The 17,992-nt window shown below is 39.4% G+C and overlaps 1 protein-coding gene across 8 annotated transcripts in view; it reads left to right on the top strand.

The window, feature by feature from the left end:
• Positions 1–17,992, top strand: part of ZZZ3 (zinc finger ZZ-type containing 3) — a 78,604-nt gene that overhangs the window by 19,191 nt on the left and 41,421 nt on the right. For 3 of the 8 annotated variants that reach the window (XM_058658270.1, XM_058658251.1, XM_058658275.1), the window contains one exon: positions 9,547–9,674. The exons of 1 other annotated variant lie outside the window; for it this stretch is intronic. In XM_058658270.1, coding sequence (XP_058514253.1) covers positions 9,634–9,674 — 41 coding nt within the window. In that variant the 5' untranslated portion in view covers positions 9,547–9,633. Of the gene's footprint in view, positions 1–9,546; positions 9,675–9,751; positions 9,819–11,336; positions 11,490–17,992 lie in introns of all 8 variants that reach the window. 4 more of the 8 variants (XM_058658258.1, XM_058658233.1, XM_058658246.1 and 1 more) reach the window with 3 other exon arrangements.

Raw genomic sequence — 17,992 nt, 5'->3', positions numbered from 1 at the left:
GTCCGATGATTCACTCCCCAAGTGAGTGCAACGGCCGGTGCTGTGACAATCTGAAGCCGGGAACCTGGAACCTCTTCCGGGTCTCCCACATGGGTGCAGGGTCCCAAAGCATTGGGCCATCCTCGACTGCTTTTGCAGGCCACAAGCAGGGAGCTGGATGGGAAGTGGAGCTTCCGGGATTAGAAGTGGTGCCCATATGGGATTCCGGGGCTTTCAAGGCAAGGACCTTAGCCGCTAGGCCACGCTGCCGGGTCCCACAGATATTTTTTGATAGGAAAAACTAGAGAGAACGAATCCTTGTATCTAATAGTTCAGTCTCCAGTTACCTCCAGTGGCCAGGCCGGACTTGACTGTAGCCAAGATCTTAAAATGCTATCCAGGTATCCCACTTGGGTGGCAGGGACTCAAATCCAAATAGTACATTAAAGGAAACTGTATCTGTGGTCATGTTTTAGGCATTTTTTCCCCCTGGTATTTAAAAAAATGAGGGAGTTGCTTTCCCATGTGGGCCACCTGTTAGGATGGAGAGGGTTGGGATCAGGGAGACAGTGGGTGAGATGAATGTTTCGTTTTTCCCTGCTATGTTCATGGAGTGGAGAAGCACACCAGTCTTTGCTGATGGAATACATCAGTCCCTGGGGTGATGGTCCTTTGATGTCACCAAGGGTGCTACTGGGGTGGTCTTGATTGTTCTGTGAAGTTGTTGGTTTATTTGCACCAGGAGAGAATTTCTAAGGCCTCCTGGCTGCCACCTGAATGTGTCCACAGACTTCAGTGCTTGCAATAAAGCCTGGTCTGGAATGTTGTTCAGCCTATCCTTTCCTTTCTTTGAAGAGGTGTTTGAAGTTCTATGTTGGCTTAGGTGAGCTGGCCGTCTTGTCTTTGGTGTGTGTCTGGGTATGTTCTGTATTGCATGGGGATCAGTCTGGTGTACCTGCAACATGTGCTGCGTGGGTTGACAAGATGTCTGTGATTTTCACTGAAGCCACCATGAATTGAGCACAGTGGTCTAATTGGGGAGAATCCTAAGGATTCCCCTGGGAGTGGAGGGGTGTCCTCAGACCTGGCTTTCCTTGGTAACAGCTGATGCCAGGGTTGGGCTCAGCCCTCCTGCACACATCTACTACATGAAGCAGTGGGTACACCTGCTGTTACAGTCCTATGTGTGCAGGCCTCCCAAATGGTGGCTTAACTTACTGTACCTTTTAGCTCATCCCTAATTCTGTTCTACCATTACACTTTCCATCCAGTTTGGATGTATATCTAAGTACATTTCTTTAGTTCACATTGTTTATTTAGATTAACTTTCTTGTGGGTAAGGGTAATCCTCAATTAGAAATTCTTGTAATATGTTTCTGCATGTTACTCATGCTGAGAGTTAGACTGATAAAATTTTCTTGTAAAATGATGAATACAGTCTTTGCAATAGAGTTTACTCTTAAGGGTTTTTTGTGGAGCTGGCAGCATGGCACAATAGGCTAATCTTCCAGCTGAAATTGTCAGTATCCCATATGGGTACCGGTTGGTGTCTTGGCTGCTCCACTTCCCATCCAGTTGCCTGCTTATGGCCTGGGCAAGCAGCAGAGGATGACTCAAGTCTTTGGGATCCTGCACTCACGTAGGAGACCTGGAAGAGATTCAAGGCTTCTGGCTTCAGATTGGCTCAACTCTGTGCATTGTGGCCATTTAGGGGGTGAACCAGTGGATGGAATATCTGTCTTACTTTCTGTAAAATCTGACTTTCAAGTAAAAATAAATTTGTAAAAAACAAGTTTTTTTTTTAACTAATCAGTTTTCACATTAATGCATTGGATCACGTTGGGCAGTTTGTGTCTGTCATCTGATAAAGGTCCTCAACAGTAAACTGTAGTACTAGGAGTTATTTTTATTGCTGGCTTATGAATGGGCAAAAATGAGAGGAGAAATGACCATTTCACAGTTATCTAATTATACCTCTGGCAATTGCTTTTGACTTGTCCGAAAGAAATCAGAATAACATTTTGTTGATTTTGTGTTTAAACAAATGTTTAAAAACATATGCCGGATGTTTATGGTCTAATTCTTTTATATCTTATAGCTATTGTGCAAATCTTCCAAATTATGAATTAGATACTATTCTGTAAGTGAACCCTGGAAAGATACCTGGAGGGGGACATGGGAAGGGGAGAAAAAACTTGACAGTAGTGTCTAGTGTTGCTTATTTTTATGTGGGTATGTTTGTGATTTAACATGGCAATTTTTACTTTTTCTTGTGGTGCTTGTGTAAAACAAATAATAAGTTAATTTAAATTCTTTATAAAAACCCTAATCTTTGTTGTTGTTGTTTTTAAAGATTTATTTGTTTTCATTGCAAAGTCAGATATACAGAGAGGAGAAGAGACAGAGAGGAAGAGCTTCCATCCGATGATTCACTCCTCAAGTGACTGCAGTGGCCGGTGCTATGCTGCTCTGAAGCCAGGAACTCTTTTGGGTTTCCCATGCAGGTGCAGGGTCCCAAGGCTTTGGACCATCCTCGACCGCTCTCCCAGGCCACAAGCAGGGAGTTGGATGGGAAGTGGAGTTGCCAGGATTAGAACCAGCGCCCACATGGGATCCCAGTGTGTTCAAGGCGAGGACTTTAGCTGCTAGGCCACCACGCCGGGCCCTGTTGTTGTTTTTAAAGATTTGTTTATTTATTTATTTTTGAAAGACAGAGTTATAGAATGAGAGAAAGATTGGTTCATTATCCAAATGGATGCAACTTCCAGAGCAGGGCTGGTTTCAAACCAGGAGCCAGGAGCTTCTTTGTGGATGCAGGGTCCCAAAGACTTGGGCTGTCCTATGCTGTCCTATGCCATAAACACGGAGCTGGATCAGAAGTGGTGCAGCCAGAATGACCTGGCGCCCATGTGGGATGCTGGGACCACAGGCAGAGATTTAATGTGGTATGCCATGGTACCACCCCAATTAGCCCTATGATTTATTGTAAATGTTTGAAATAGTAACTGTCTCATTTTTTATTTTGTTGTGCTTCCAAACATTCTGAAAATTTTGAAAGTTGAGTTCAGATTTTCAAGTGAAGATTTTTTTCAAACTTTTTTTTAAAGATTTATTTATTTTTATTGGAAAGGCAGATATACAGATAGGAGGAGAGACTGAGAGGAAGATCTTCCGTCCATTGATTCACCCCCCCAAGTGGTTGCAACGCTGATCCGAAACCAGGAGCCTCTTCCGGGTCTCCCACATGGGTGCAGGGTCACAAGGCTTTGGGCCGTCATTGACTGCTTTCCCAGGCTACAAGTGGGGAGCTGGATGGGAAGTGGGGCTCTGAGGTTAGAACTGGTGCCCTTACCGGATCCTGGTGTGTGCAAGGTGAGGACTTTAGCCCCTATGCTACTGCGCCTGGCCCAGCATCCAATCTCATAGATTAAGTTAGGGCCAGATTAGAAATGAACTCTGGGGTCCTGTGATGGCTCAGCGGCTAAATTCTCACCATGCATGTCCCAGCTTTTCCAGTTCCACCCAGCTCACTGCTCGTTGCCTAGGGAAACAGTAGAGGATGGCCCAGATCCTTGGCACCCTACTTTTACATGGGAGATCTGGAAGAAGCTCCTGGCTGCTGGCTTCGGGTTGTCAGCTCTGGTTGTTGCATCCACTTGAGAAGTGAGCCAGGGAATGCTCCACTTCATCTGCCTTTCCTTAAAACTAAATAAATCTTTAAAAACATTTTTTTTTTAATGTACGTGGAATGCAGATACACACAGAGATAGATGTAGAGATAGAGATGATTCTCTTCTGCTGGTTCCCTTTCTAAGCTTTATGAAACCAGGAACTTTTGATTTGCCTTTGTATTTCCAATGTCATAATAGTGCCACGATTACAGTTGGTTCCAATTAATGTTTCTTGAATGGATGAGAATGAATGGCAAAACTTGGATCATGTCACTTACAAACTGTTTAAAGTTTCTTTAGCTTTATTTATTTGAAAGGTAACGTGTTGTGTGCACATGAAGGGGAGGGAGGGAGAGGGGGAGAGAAAAAAAAAAATCTTTGATCTACTGATTCCCTTTTGAAATACCCACAACAGCCAGAATTGGACCAGGCCAAAATCAAGAGCCAGGCACTGCATACAAGTTTCCTTCATGAGTGAAAGGGACCTAGGATGGACGTGAACAGGAAGCTGAGTTGGAAGTTGAGGTGGGACTCTATCTCAGGCACTCTGATACGAAATTCTGGGGTTCCATGTGGTGTCTATCTGTTTCACTAGCATGCCTGTCCTCTGCTTAATTTTCTTCTTTGTCTCAGTTGCATTTATTATTATATATTTTTTTCCCTATTGTACACATTCACATTCTTCACACAGCAGCCAGAATGATCTAAAAACGTATACTGGGTTGTCTTATTCTCCTCTACAAAAATTTTTTGTTGTAACAAATGATCATATACAGTAAAATTTAAAGATATGAAGTAATTCCAATTCAAACTTCTACAATAACCTGCAAAGCTCTTCATTGCCTGCCACTGCCCACTTGAAAGCTTATGTCATGTTGCTTTCTTTCCAGCTAGTAGGTTTCTAGTTCTGACATGTTTTTCTACTTCACTGCCTGTATAAATACTTTTCTATAATCTTTTATTCTACTAATTTATCCTTCATGCATTTTGTTAGAATAATCTCCCAGTAGAAATGCATAATGGATATTTTGTAGGTGCAAAAGAAAAAGTAAAACAAGCCTTGCTATCAGATAGTTTGGGTACATGAGGAGAGTAGATGAGCAGAATAATAGGCTATCTTCAGTGAGAGGGAACGTTTTAAAGAGGGTGTGTCAGCTAATTGTCATGAAATCCTATTACCCTTATTTTTAAGCAGAATAGCTTTACTTTCTTCTCTAGGGTATAATTTAGTTTATGCCCTAGGGATAATAATGCCCTCACTTTGAAAAATGAAAGTTTAAAAGGCAGAAATGCTTAGTAGTGTTAAGTAAGACCTGTTTACAAGATTCCTTGGAAAGGTTACCTCTTAGAAGAGATGGTTGCTTCTGATCTGTAACTTGAAAGATAAGATAAATGTTAGGTCTGCAAAGAAAGGAAGGCAAGGATACTTCAGAAAGATAATTTAATTTAGTATTTGGTGTTCATTGTTTCATGCTTGGAACACTTACTCAAGAACATGTGCTTGGGCCTAGTGGTTTAGCTGCTGGTTAGAATGTCCATGTTCTTGATTGGGATTGCGTGGAATCTGTATATTTCTTTTTGGTAATATGGTCATTATGATAATGTTGATCCTGCCAATCCAAGAACGTGTTGTGGCTTTTCATTGGATGGGATGATATTCTGCCAGCTCTGCCTTCAGACCAGAGATAGTCTCCCCAAGAAACCATTGAATTTATCTGGACAATAAGATGCTGGACTCTGTGCTTGCTATATGCTTGCAATGAAAGAATCTTGACTGAATTTCAACTGTAATACTGCAACAAGGTGGAGGAATCCACCATGGGGGGAGAATATGGGGAGGGGTTGGGGGTGTCACGTAATGCAATGTAATCAATTAAAAAAAAAAAGAATTGAATATAACCAACAGCACAGCCCCCCTTGATAGTAGTTTCTCCTCCTCCAGAATAAAAGGCACTCTGCGATGGGGAAAAAAAAAAAAGAATGTCCATGTTCCTGATTGGATTATGGTGAGTTTGATCTCCTGCTCTTGCTCCTCCAGTTTTCTGCTAATGCAGATCCTGAGAGGCAGGGATAATGGCTCAGATGGTTGCCTGCTTCTGCTGCACATGTGAAGGCTGGATTGAGTTCCTGAGTCTTAGCTTTGAAGTTCCTCCCCATCCCCGTGGCAGTCTTTGTCATCATTTGGTGATTAAACTAGTTGAAGGACACTCACTCTGTTTCATACTTTCTGTCTCTGAAATGAATGAGTGAATGAATAAACAAGTAAATAACATGTATGTCTACGTTTTGCCACATTTCTTGCTGTACATTTATGATTTGTACAATTTTCTTTACATATGTTGTGCTTTAAGAAAAGTACATGTATTGTGGCACATCACATACAAAGTAGTATATTTTTAGTCCTGACTGCTCTGCTTCCAATCTAGCTACTTGTGAGTACGGGAGGCGGTCAGGTGCTTGGCTGCTTGCCAGCTCTGTTGGATCCCTAATGAAATTCTGGTTTCCTGACTTCAGCCTGGCTCAGCCCTAGCTGTGCTGGTCATTTTGGAGTGAGCAGACCTTTTCCTCTCCCTGCTTTCCGCTATCTCTGTTTGGTCTTCCAAGTAGATGAAGCATAAATAAATAAATGAAAAAAAAAATTAAATTATAAAATAAGACAGAACGGGACTGAATTTCTAATCTATGGAATCATGTTACTGCTTTCTTAAGTGTCATAGGTAACTGGTATTTAGTGATGATTGGAATCTTACATATAATTTGCTAAGTTGATCAACAAGCAGTATTTAGGAAATTCATGGAAAAATGTAGAATAGAAACGCAAGGACTTAAAAAAATTTTTTCACCAAAATAAATTGCATTTTCCACACATTTTCTGAAGTATTCTCGTGCTTGAAGGTATTTGTTGCACAGCCATCTATGCGATTGGATGTCTTGAGCATATCCGTTTTTTTTCAGTTTCTTGAGCTCCTTTTCTGATCTGCTGCTGCTTCTATATCTTGCATCCCTTGGTAACTGTAAATGGTTGTTGGATCATTATCATGGCTGTACCTGTATAGAGGATTTTACTAGTTTTTTTTTTGGTTTCCTTGTTATTTATCTGTTGATACAGAGCATTGAATCAATATTATGTACAAGCATATCAATCTTATATTTTTAGGATACATACCAGTTGCTAATGATATTGTTTGAAAATGGATTTTTAAAACTATTTAGTGATTTTATTTAGAAAGTAAAAAACATGCATTCAACATTTATATAGAATATAAGTGATATTAGAAAATATTAAACCACAGAAAAAGATGCTGAAGTTGGTAAACTCACATTTCTTCCATGCAAATATCATTAAGGAAAATAGCATGAGAATATGTATAGCACAGACCACTGCAGATCTTTCTAAAATTTACATAAGAAACTATATATAAAATATGTGGAAACATTGATTTATTAATTTGGTTTCTTAAAAATTGGTTTAGAATTTTGTGTGTTTTGGTTGTTTTTTTCTTATTTCAGAGGGAGGGAAGCAGAGAGCAAGAGAAGGGCAGAGAATGAGTTCCTCCATTTACTGGATCACTCTTCAGATTCTTGGGGCTGACCACTCTTGGGCCAGTGCTTGAAGCCAGGAGCTAGGAATGCAACCCAGCTGACTTTCAGTGTGCTTGTGCTTCTTTGAAATTCATATAGTGAAAGTGTACAAATATGATATTTGCACTTAGAATAATTGAAGAATGAGGTATTCACTATAAAGCTGTAGAATAAAACCGTTTATTTTTTTTCAAGCTGTATTAAAGCTATAATACCTCATTGTTTTGGTTGCTTTTTAGGTTGGAGCTTGCCTTTTCATGTTTATAGTAGTATGATTGTACTCTCTCTATATAATCACTAGAATGTTAATATTTTTAGATTTTCTGTAGTCTTTGAAGTGATTTCTGTGTGCCATGAATCTGAGATCCTGTAATCAATTTAATACAGTGGTACCAGTGTTAGACTGCAAGCAGAAGAAAAAGTAGTTCTTTTGGGGAAGATTGCATTTTGTTGTTTGCTTTTGAATACTTGCACAGTCTACAGATTTTACTTGTACATGAAAACAAGCAAAGCTCTGTAGCAAGGCACAGATAGGAAAGCTTTGGTAATAAGACTTAAATAGTTCATTTTTCATTTTATGTGCTTTTTAAAAGACAACTAAAATTTTTCAAGTATGTTGCTGTAACAATGTAAATAATTTGAATAAGGTGAATAAAGTGTGTGTCACAATTTAAATAACCTTTACTCTGGAAAGCATACAAGCATTTTTATAGAATGGCTAAGTTTGAATTATTTGTGAGTAAAATGAACAATATTAAGTGGTATAAGGCTTTTGGTTAGTTTTCCTCTCTCTCTAAATTTATTCATTTTATTTGAAAGAGTTAGGGAGAAGAAGAGAGACAGAAGAGATCTTCCATCTGCTAGTTCATTCCCCAAACGCCCACTATGGTCAGTTCTGGGCCTGTCTGAAGCTAGGAGTCCAGAACAACTTCTGGTGCAGGGGTTCAAGGACTTGAGCCTTTGTAAGGACCTGAGCCCAGCCCACCAAGTAGGGCATGAACTGGTTCCCATATGGGATACTGACATCACAAATGGGGCATTAGCTGACTATGCTACCACACTGGCTCCACTAGTTCAATTTTGTTGTTTGAGAAGTCATGATCTTTAGAAATACTAGCATTTGTTTTGTGATGTTTCTTAATTATTTCTAATAGCTTTTGTTTAAAAAAATTTTTTTAGTTTTTTTTGTTTTAAATTTTATTATTTTTTTATTATTGGCAAGTCAGATATACAGAGAGGAGAAGAGACAGAGAGAAGGATCTTCTCTGTCTGTTGATTCACTCCCCAAGTGACTGCAACAACTGGAGCTGAGCTGATGCGAAGCCAGGAGTCGATGAGTTTCCTCTGGGTCTCCCACACAGGCGTAAGGTCCCAAGGCCTTGGGCTGTCGTTGACTCCTTTCCCAGACCACAAGCAGGGAGCTGGAAGGGAAGCAGGGCTACCAGGATTAGAACTGGTGTCCATATGGGATCCTGGTGCATGTAAGGCAAGGACTTTAGCTGTCAGGATACCACACCAGGCCCTCTAATAGCATTTGAAAGAAATACTTCAAGGTAAATAACAGAACTCTTAACTAGTCTTGCAATGCAACTTTTGACAGATCTGAAGATTGAAAACTAATACATATTCATGAAACAAATGAATTTGCGGAATAATTTAGGGTGAAAAACTGGGTAGATTAGAATGCATGCATGCATTTAATTTCTTTAATTGATATCAGTGAATGGACGTCATTTTGTAACTCATTTTTTCCTTGGCTAGTTGGATTGAAATTACTTGAAAGTTTCATATAACATTTTGTATCACATGGGTATATTTTCGACTCTCTGTTTAATAAGGACTGTTTAAAGGACTATCTGTATAGCTAAATTTTGATTAATTTTAATCATACTATTTATTTCCAAAATATCTTTGACAAATTAGTATTATGGAAGAATAATGTAAGACAAAAAAGGTTACCATGAATGTTACCATGTTTTAAGATCAAATTTAAGAATTTGAGTTTTTTAATAGTATTCGTAAGTTGTATAAATTTATTCCCAAATATTGTCTTAAGACGTGGAAGTGACTTTCATTTTAACATTTGTAGGGATTTGACTTAAATTTAGCAAACTTGCATGTGGGTACTCTGATAAGAATTTGAAAGTGTTAGCACATCATTTTAAACTGTTGAGGATATCAAACATTTCCTAAGTATGAGATTGTGAAGTTTAGAAAATGAATGTTATAGAAGTGTTTAGATAGATCACTTTTATCCACAAATCTGTAAATAGTAACACATCCATAGTGACAATATTGTGGTTTCCCTTCACAGATACCAAGTTTCGCTAGTAGAAACATAGAAATAATTAACCTGAAGTCTCAATGTATGAACAGTAACAATGATGACAGATAAATACAGATGCTTGGAATTCAAATACTAGTCGAAACACTTTTAAAAAGGTAAGAAAAAAAACGTAACCTTAATTAAAGCCAAGTGGGGTTTAGTCAGAAATAATTTACTGAAGTTTCTTTTTCAGTATTACCAGGCTTTTGAGAAGCACATATACAGGATCCTGCCTGTCTTATTACTGGTAGAACTCAGCTGTAAGTATCACTTCTTCAGAGAAAATAACAGTTGCAAATGTTCTTGCTTGTAAAATATGTAATGAATGATCTACCTATAGTTTCTCCCTATCACTTAGCCACCCTAATATGAATGACTAGAACTTGATTAGGAGAAGTAGAATGGGCCTATTGATGTATGCTCAGAGACTTACTGTAGGCTGTGGATCCTGTTCACCAGTGCTAATTGCCATTGTACACTAGAGAATGTAAAGTTTCTGCCAGATCTGTGGAAAGCTTCAGCGTTGGGTGAAAAGGAATAGCAAGTTGGAGTCTTAATTTTCAGTCAATTTTGAAGTCATGGATTGCTTTCTGTTTCTGCTCCCATGTGAATTTAGATAACTTTAAAAATGAGCATTGAATATTTCTGTTCAGTAAGTTTTCTTGTCTTGTGCTTTTCCAACCACTTACAAGGTGTATTTGGGAGAGGTAGTATTTATAGATACTTGATCAGCCCTATTCCACTCTAGCTAGGCAGTAGTGCATGTTTACAAGGAAACAACTCTGGTTTACAGGGCTTGATAATTGCATTGTTTACATTTTAATCCTTTATTAAAAATGGCAACATGTTTAGAATACCTACTTTTGTGCTTACTAAAGTGACAGTGGCAGTCGTAAGTATCTGCTGGTCTTCTTTCTGGTGTTCCTCTTATTTCCAGATAGACTGACAGTCTTCACAGCCCGTTTAGCCAGGTCGTACATTCTCTGACAAGGATGTCATCACATATTATTATAAAGTAAAATTGTAATTAAGCAGACTGTTTCAAGACTTTGAATGTAATTAGGATAATTAAAATATGTAGCTACCTGGGTACTAAAAACAGAAAATCCTATTTTTGTCCTTGTTGAAAATCCATTTGCTAAAAATAATAGAAATTTCCTTCAGTAATTGAGTCTATGGTACTGTTAATATGCATTAAGGTTATCCTCTAAGTATGGAAGACTTGGTTGATTCTTTGATATGCATTAAATGTTTGTTGTTATTCAGTTCCCAGTTTTATGCACATAAAATCTAACTTTTGGGAGAGTCTTCTAGAATAAGATTATAAATTTCATGATGAGAAATCATATCAAAGGTGATCCTTAGATCACCAAAAAAGCGCCTTATCTCGTCTGATCTCGGAAGCTAAGCAGGGTCGGGCCTGGTTAGTACTTCGATGGGAGATCACACACACACACACACACACACACACACACACACACAAGTGTTAGAGCAGTTGCCTGAGATGAACGAAGTCACAGTTTTACTCCAACTAATGTTGCTGTAAGAATTTGGTATCTATCAGGCTCTCTGTTTTTGTTGGTTTCTGGCAGTCCTGTTTCAGTTTCTTGGTATCTCTGAGGCAGCAGTTACCCAGAGGCATCACAGGTATTACCATGAACACATTCTGTTACCTGCTTTTCCTCTTGTCTTAGAAGGAGTGACTCTTTTAGCTTAAGTTAATTTTCTTCTTTAATTCTTTTTTTTTTTTTTTTTTTTTTTGTCATTTTATTTTAAAGAAAGGTTTTTGAAAGGTTCTAGTATTCTCCATGGCTGAAGCTGAGAGCCTGAAACCCTGATGCTTAAGCTCTATTCTAGATCGTAGCTTCAACTCCTTCAGGATATAAGGAAAGAGATAATATTTCCACAATGATAGATCTTTGGTAATACAGGTAAGTTATTTAGTTTTGCAGTAATGAACACAACTCCATTAAAAAAATCTTTTGGATGCAGGGGAGTTTTTTTTTTCTGTATTTCATCATTTGTATCGAAAATTGCATAATTTGCGTGGATACTTACAGGAGTATGGAAACATAGGCAGTGGATTAGGGGTAAAATATTTTCTTACTCTTTTTCCAACAAGGAGATAGATGAATTGAATACACTGGACTCTGGGTGATTAAACCTATTTTTGAAACTCAAGGGACAATATGGAAGTCCTTGACTTCTCTTTTTTCCCAGTTGTGTTTTAAGTATATATTCATGCAGACTAATTGATCTGTGTATCCATATATATACTTTATTTCTGAAGAAGACAGAAATTCCTTTACTTTTTATCAGATTTTATTTAGCATTTTGAAAGGCAGAGGCCAAGAGAGAACGAGAATTTGAAGTGGCATGTTAATTTGCTGAGCCACGCTACCATTGTCTAGAAATCTGTTACATAAGATAGTAAGTGACTGCTGGAGTTTCTGGAGTTTGAAGAGACAGATATTAACAACCTTTGGTTTAGTTTACTCCCCACCTCCATCAAATTTCACTTTTCTGTTAATAATCTTAAGCATTTCGTGATAATTACACATCTGAAGTAATTTGAAAATGATTATGACTAGCATAGACTAAACAGTGAGACAGGTTATGTTCTTTCTAGACAATTAGAGAAAAACATATTGGTAACACTACATATTCATGCAGATAATCCAGTAAGAGAGACAAAAAAGCAAATGTAGTATTACCAATATGTCTTTTTCTAGTATTTGCTCCCTTGCTTGCTTCCTTTAGAAAAGCCAATACTTTGAGTAGTGTTTCATTAGCCTGGACAGTTTTTTGTTTCTTATTTTTGCTGTTTACTCATGGAATTCTGTAGATGTGACCATAGGGGCTAGATATTAGTAACCTGAAGCACAACTAATAATGTCCAAGAATTCTGTTAGCTTGGGTAAAAGATTAAAATTTTGGGAAGTTTGGGCCTGGCGGCATGGCCTAGCGGTTAAAGTCCTCGCCTTGAACACCCCGGGATCCCATATGGGCGCCGGTTCTGATTCTGGCGGCTCCGCTTCACATCCAGCTCCCTGCTTGTGGCCTGGGAAAGCAGTCGAGGATGGCCTAAAGCTTTGGGACCCTGGACCCGTGTGGGAGACCTGGAAGAGGTTCCAGGTTCCCGGCTTCGGATCAGCGCACATCGGCCCGTTGCGGCTCACTTGGGGAGTGAATCATCGGATGGAAGATCTTCCTCTCTGTCTCTCCTCCTCTCTGTATATCTGACTGTAATAAAATAAATAAATCTTTAAAAAAAAATTTGGGGAAGTTTAGTTCTACATCAAATAAGGGGTACAATACATGGAATTGTGGGTAGAAATTTGGACAGACTGAAATTTGACAGAGCCACCTCATGTGCCTTCCTTTGGGGTGAAAATTTCCAGGGAGGAGGGCCTATTTATTTCACTGATTGATTACATTTGTTTTCCTGCATTTTACAGAAAGTACCACTATTTAATTGGTTTATAACATTAAGGAAAAACTTGAGTCTAGTGGTGCATTGGATTTTGCGTATGTGAATGTGTTAAATAATGGTTTTCCATGATTCTAAACGGGGAGTGATTAAATACCTGATTTTAGATGATTACTATTAGTTAACAAATAGGACCATTTTCTGAGATGTAATTGAGTTCATTTCTATACCCGAGGAGCTTAATATTTGTCAAAATAGAGTTTTGTGCTCCAAGCATTTTTACTGGATACTTTATAAATATTTTGTTAGACAACTAATGAAGGAAAAGAACTGCGTTAGCATGGACTACTTTGCTAAGGATGACAAAATAATGCTGAGAGAATATTGATGAATATAGGCTCTTATTTAGTCTTATTTTTTTTGTCAAAATTGAATTTTGCCCTCAGTTTATTAGGTAAATACAGAAAATTCTGCCTTTACATATGTTTACCTAAAATGATAGGAAGAAAATGATACAGTATTTTCTTCTTTTGAATTTCTAAGAATTATCAGAAGGAAGATTATTAAAATCTTACTTAACTCTAATTGCATGATTTAATTAGTTTATTGCCGTAAGTGCATGAAATATGTTCATTCCAGTCAGCAGATTTTTATGATATCCTCTTTGCTGCTTTAGGAGAGGCCATAGTCTTGTTTATGAATTTTATTTTTTTTTAGTATTTGAATCCAGTAAAGAATTAAAGGATTTATAATAAACGTGTAATTCAGTTTGAAACATGATAATTGTGCCTTTTATTAGAATAACTATTTCAGTGTTAAAGATAGTACTTGTCAGCTTCTAAAATGCTCTTTATTCATGTGAGACTTTGATTTCGTGGTAGATCTTGGTAAGTGTCTACTATTTCTGAGGAAGCTTCCAGGAGATGTAGATAGCCATGGTGATGGTCCTCAGGCCATGTTTTGAGTTGGAAGAATACAAACTTCCAAAGGATCCTTGTCTTTAAACAGGGTAGATTGCTTTAAATAGGGTCGAAGAATGCAGGATTTGAGAACTCTAAAACTTGGCCTTCACTACAGTTATTGTATGGATAAAAATAACTTTTAGGGAGGAAAAGTAACAAGTTTAGCATTTTATATTATTGTACTTTTGATATTTAACCTTTTCATATTGATCACTATAATTTTTAATTAATGGAATGGTGAATAATATTTGCTGTCAGTATTGGTGATATTTTATAGATTTTTACATGTGTATTCTTCATAGGTAGTTCTTAGTATTAGCAATATTAGGTTTATTTCACCCCCCAAAAAATCTCTGTTAGGGAAGTTTGTGTTATGAGGCAGATTTTGCTTTCATTCAGATTGATGTAGAAAGAGGGGCTAAGGAAGGCCTGCTATTGGAGTGACTTAAGATGTTTATAAAGCCTTTGATTGACATCTCATTTTTTTTTACATTTTGAAAAAATGAATTACGTCACAAGACCTTCCAGGCTTAACAGAAAGAGGAAGCAACAGAGATTTTCCATTTGCTGGTTCACTTCCTAGATGCTGGGTGGCAGGTTGAAGTCAGCAGCTAGGGGCTCTTCCGTGTCTTTCTTGTGGATGACAGGTGTCCAAGCATTTGGATCATCTTCAGCTGCTCTTCCCAGGCCTTTAGCAGAAAGCTGCATGGGAAGTAGAGCTGGGACTGAGCTGGATACTGTCCTTACAGGTGGTGGCTGTATCTGCTGTGGCACCGTACCATCCCCTAATTCACATTTCATTTTAAAAATTAAAAGCTAATAGATTATTTGTGGTGTGTCTATAAAATGTTACTCCTGCCAGTAATACAACCAAACCATAGATTATAAATACAATTAAGTTTACATTAAAGATACTTGTATTTTGACTTTGTAAGTAGCTTATAACTTTCATGTTTTATGTATTTTTACAGATTTTAACATTTAAGAATCAGTAACTTTCAAATTTTACAGCTAAGATTTGGGTATCTGAAACAAATAAATTAGGTTCTGGTATGTTTCTGTTGGGTTCTTTTAAAAGTATCATTTGAAATTTAAGATTTTTGGTAGTTAAAATAGAAATTTTTGGATTTCATTACTTGTGAATAAAACGAGAAAGACTGTAATATTAAGATATTAGCAAAATAGAATTACGTATCAGAAGTCCCTTTACTGAATCACCAAGTAGGAAAAGTTTACTGTAAGAAAAGTATTTGTGAGCTCTGATCGGTGGTGTGTACTTTTGTTCTCTTGATTGCTATGACATTGTCTAGAAGATTAAATGTACTCTAATTCCTGGGCTGCTGTGAATCTGGTGAGATTTCTTAAAATTGCTAATTAAAATTTTTTTGCCATACTTTCATACAAAACTGATTCAACCAAATTACATATTTTACAGGGCACTTTCTCACTTAATTCATGGGACAGTAGGGAGGAACAAGGAAACATTGTCCTATAATATTTCTTTTTCCTTTGTGGCATTTTTCTTTGTCTTCGAATGTTCTAACCTGTGTACTATTAGATCCTAATGGAAGCAAAGGATTTAATTTGCAGGAACAGAACCAGGGTTATATGAGAAGAAAGGGCACAGGCAGGAAGAGTTAGGAGACTGTGAGACCTTGTACTTGCAAGTGTTATTTGCCGGAGTTCAGCTCCGGCCGAGGTTCGGAACTCGGGAAGGGTATGTGGTGTCGGCGCAAAGAGAGACTAAAGAAAGATTCCACTAGGATTCCATGATGATTGTGGACTATGCAATATTGCTGTCCGCTTTATTTAAGCAGAATCAGTCAAACTCTGGCTCAGACTTTCCACGTCATGGTCAAGTGGGTGTTTCTAAGGACAACCCTACCACCTGCTTTACCCAAAAACAATAGAGGTTCCTGCTACAATTCTTACTCTACAACCTGATCTTGTATCACAAAGAAAAGGAGAACCTAAAGATTAAGGAAAGAATGAAACCCTAAATATAGGTCCCTTGATTAGCATAAGGTCAATGGGGACAGCCAAGACAGTAGAAATAATCGAAGGCCCTTTTTTTTTTTTAATTTTTTTATTGTATTTTTGTTGACAATATTTATATAGTTAATTACGGTAAAAAAAAAAAAGGTTCAGGGGGTATAGGGAAGTGGGTAATAGTATTATGTCCATATTGTTTCCATCATGTATCTGAGGTAAAGGGGGATATTGATGGAGAAGCCCCACCCAGTTTCCCACCCACCCCGTCCCGGATGTGGGGTATGCTCTGAGATCCTTGTTCAAATGGTTTTAATAGTTCTCTAGTTATGAATCACTGCCAGTTTCACTCGATGAGGTCATCCACTGATTGACACAGTCCATCATAGAGTCTTCATTTGCCCAGTATTTCGCTGCATATAGCTGAGATGGTTGATTGACTTGCTCTGTCTTCTGTCTTTTCTTGGCTAGGGTTCTGAGTCCAGCAGTTCGATTGGGGAGATCTCCAAAGAAACTTTGAGGTATTCCCAGACCAGATTCTTGTATGTTCTAGCAAGCACAGGGCCTGCCACAGTCTATCACCCCGATCAGCTGGTGGTTTCAATTGCTGGGTTGGTTCTGTTTTCAGTCCTGATTTCCACTGGAACCAATGGGTGTTGCAGTCCAGGCTGGTTCTGCCCAGCACACACTCGGCCCTCACATCAACCAGTGAGAGCTGCAGCCTAGTTGGGGCGACCCACAATAACACCCACCAGGCCCGCCCCCTACCCTGCTTTGCCAGTATGTGTAGCAGACTAGTCCAGTCTGTCCCACATCCTATTTGGCTCTTGTACTTGTCAGTGGGTATTAAAGCTTAGTTCCATCTAACCAACTCAACTCTCCAGCCCTCACGGATGTTGTTGAGTGCCTCTCTGTCTAGCCACCCCAGCCCCCGTCTTAGTTTTCATGCCCTCCCGCGGGAGTAGTGACCCAAGAGGGGGGAACCCACTATTGCCCTCCCAGGTCTCTCTCAGTCCCGGTTTATGCACTCTTCGGGTGGTTCTGTGGTTTGACTTGACAGAATTAGTCCCCAGTGCCAGCTTCTGGCAGCTTCTGTTGTGGCTAGGCCCAAACATCCCTCACCCACTCTAATTTATGCTTGCACCAGCAGGAATAATCCGCCCAGCCTGGCTTTTCCCTGATCTAGTCCACGTGCAGCGCACAGGTATTGCCGCCTTGCTTAGTCTGGTCTGTCCGCATCCCAGCTCAAGCTCTCCAGTGGGAGTAGCTGTCTGGTGAGGGGACCAGCCCCTTAATCCCCCTGCCGGCTCTGCCCCTCCCTTCCTGGATCTCATGTGTGCTGGTTGGGTGCTGCAGTCAAATCCAGTACAGGCAACCTCACCCTAGCGTTCCACAGTGTGCACTGGTTTTGTCGCGACCAGTCCCGGCTCAACCCACACTCTGTTCTGGTGTTCGGATTTACCAGTGTATGACATGAACTGACTCATCCCGGTCTGCCCCTGACCTACGCCAGATGTATGCCAGTGGGAAACTTTCCATGGCCTATTCTGGGCTGTTTCCTATCATGCTTCTTGCGCTTACCTGCAGGGACTGTGTCCTGCCAGAGGAGTTGCCCAGGCTCCTCCATCAGAACCCCTCCCAATGGCAGATTTTGCGCATACCAGGGGATCCTTGAGCCAACTCTACCCAGTTCACCTCCTGTCCTAGCAGGAACAGTGGCTTTTCCTGGCTGGCTTTCACCCCATTCTGGTTCTTGTTGTTGGATGTTTCAGCCCAGCCATGGCTCATCCATACCCATGTACAGCCCACACATGGCTCAGTAAGAGGTTGAGACCCAGCCTAGTCAGTCCCACATCCACCCTGGTTCTCCAGGACACCAGATGATGTTGGGGTCTGGCCTGGCCTGGTGCATCCAATCCCAGTCCACACCAGTGCCTCGGGAGATTGCAACTGTTTCCTAGATAGAATGCAACCCCATTCCAGCACATGCGAGAAGGCCCTTTTGTAAGACATTATTATTGACATTAACCTCCAAGCTCACATTGTGTAAAAA

Source organism: Ochotona princeps, chromosome 2 (assembly GCF_030435755.1).
Source record: "Ochotona princeps isolate mOchPri1 chromosome 2, mOchPri1.hap1, whole genome shotgun sequence".
NCBI classification, from domain to species: Eukaryota; Metazoa; Chordata; class Mammalia; order Lagomorpha; family Ochotonidae; genus Ochotona; species Ochotona princeps.
The sequence above is the reverse complement of the archived record's forward strand: the minus strand, read 5'-3'. Positions and strand labels throughout refer to the sequence as shown.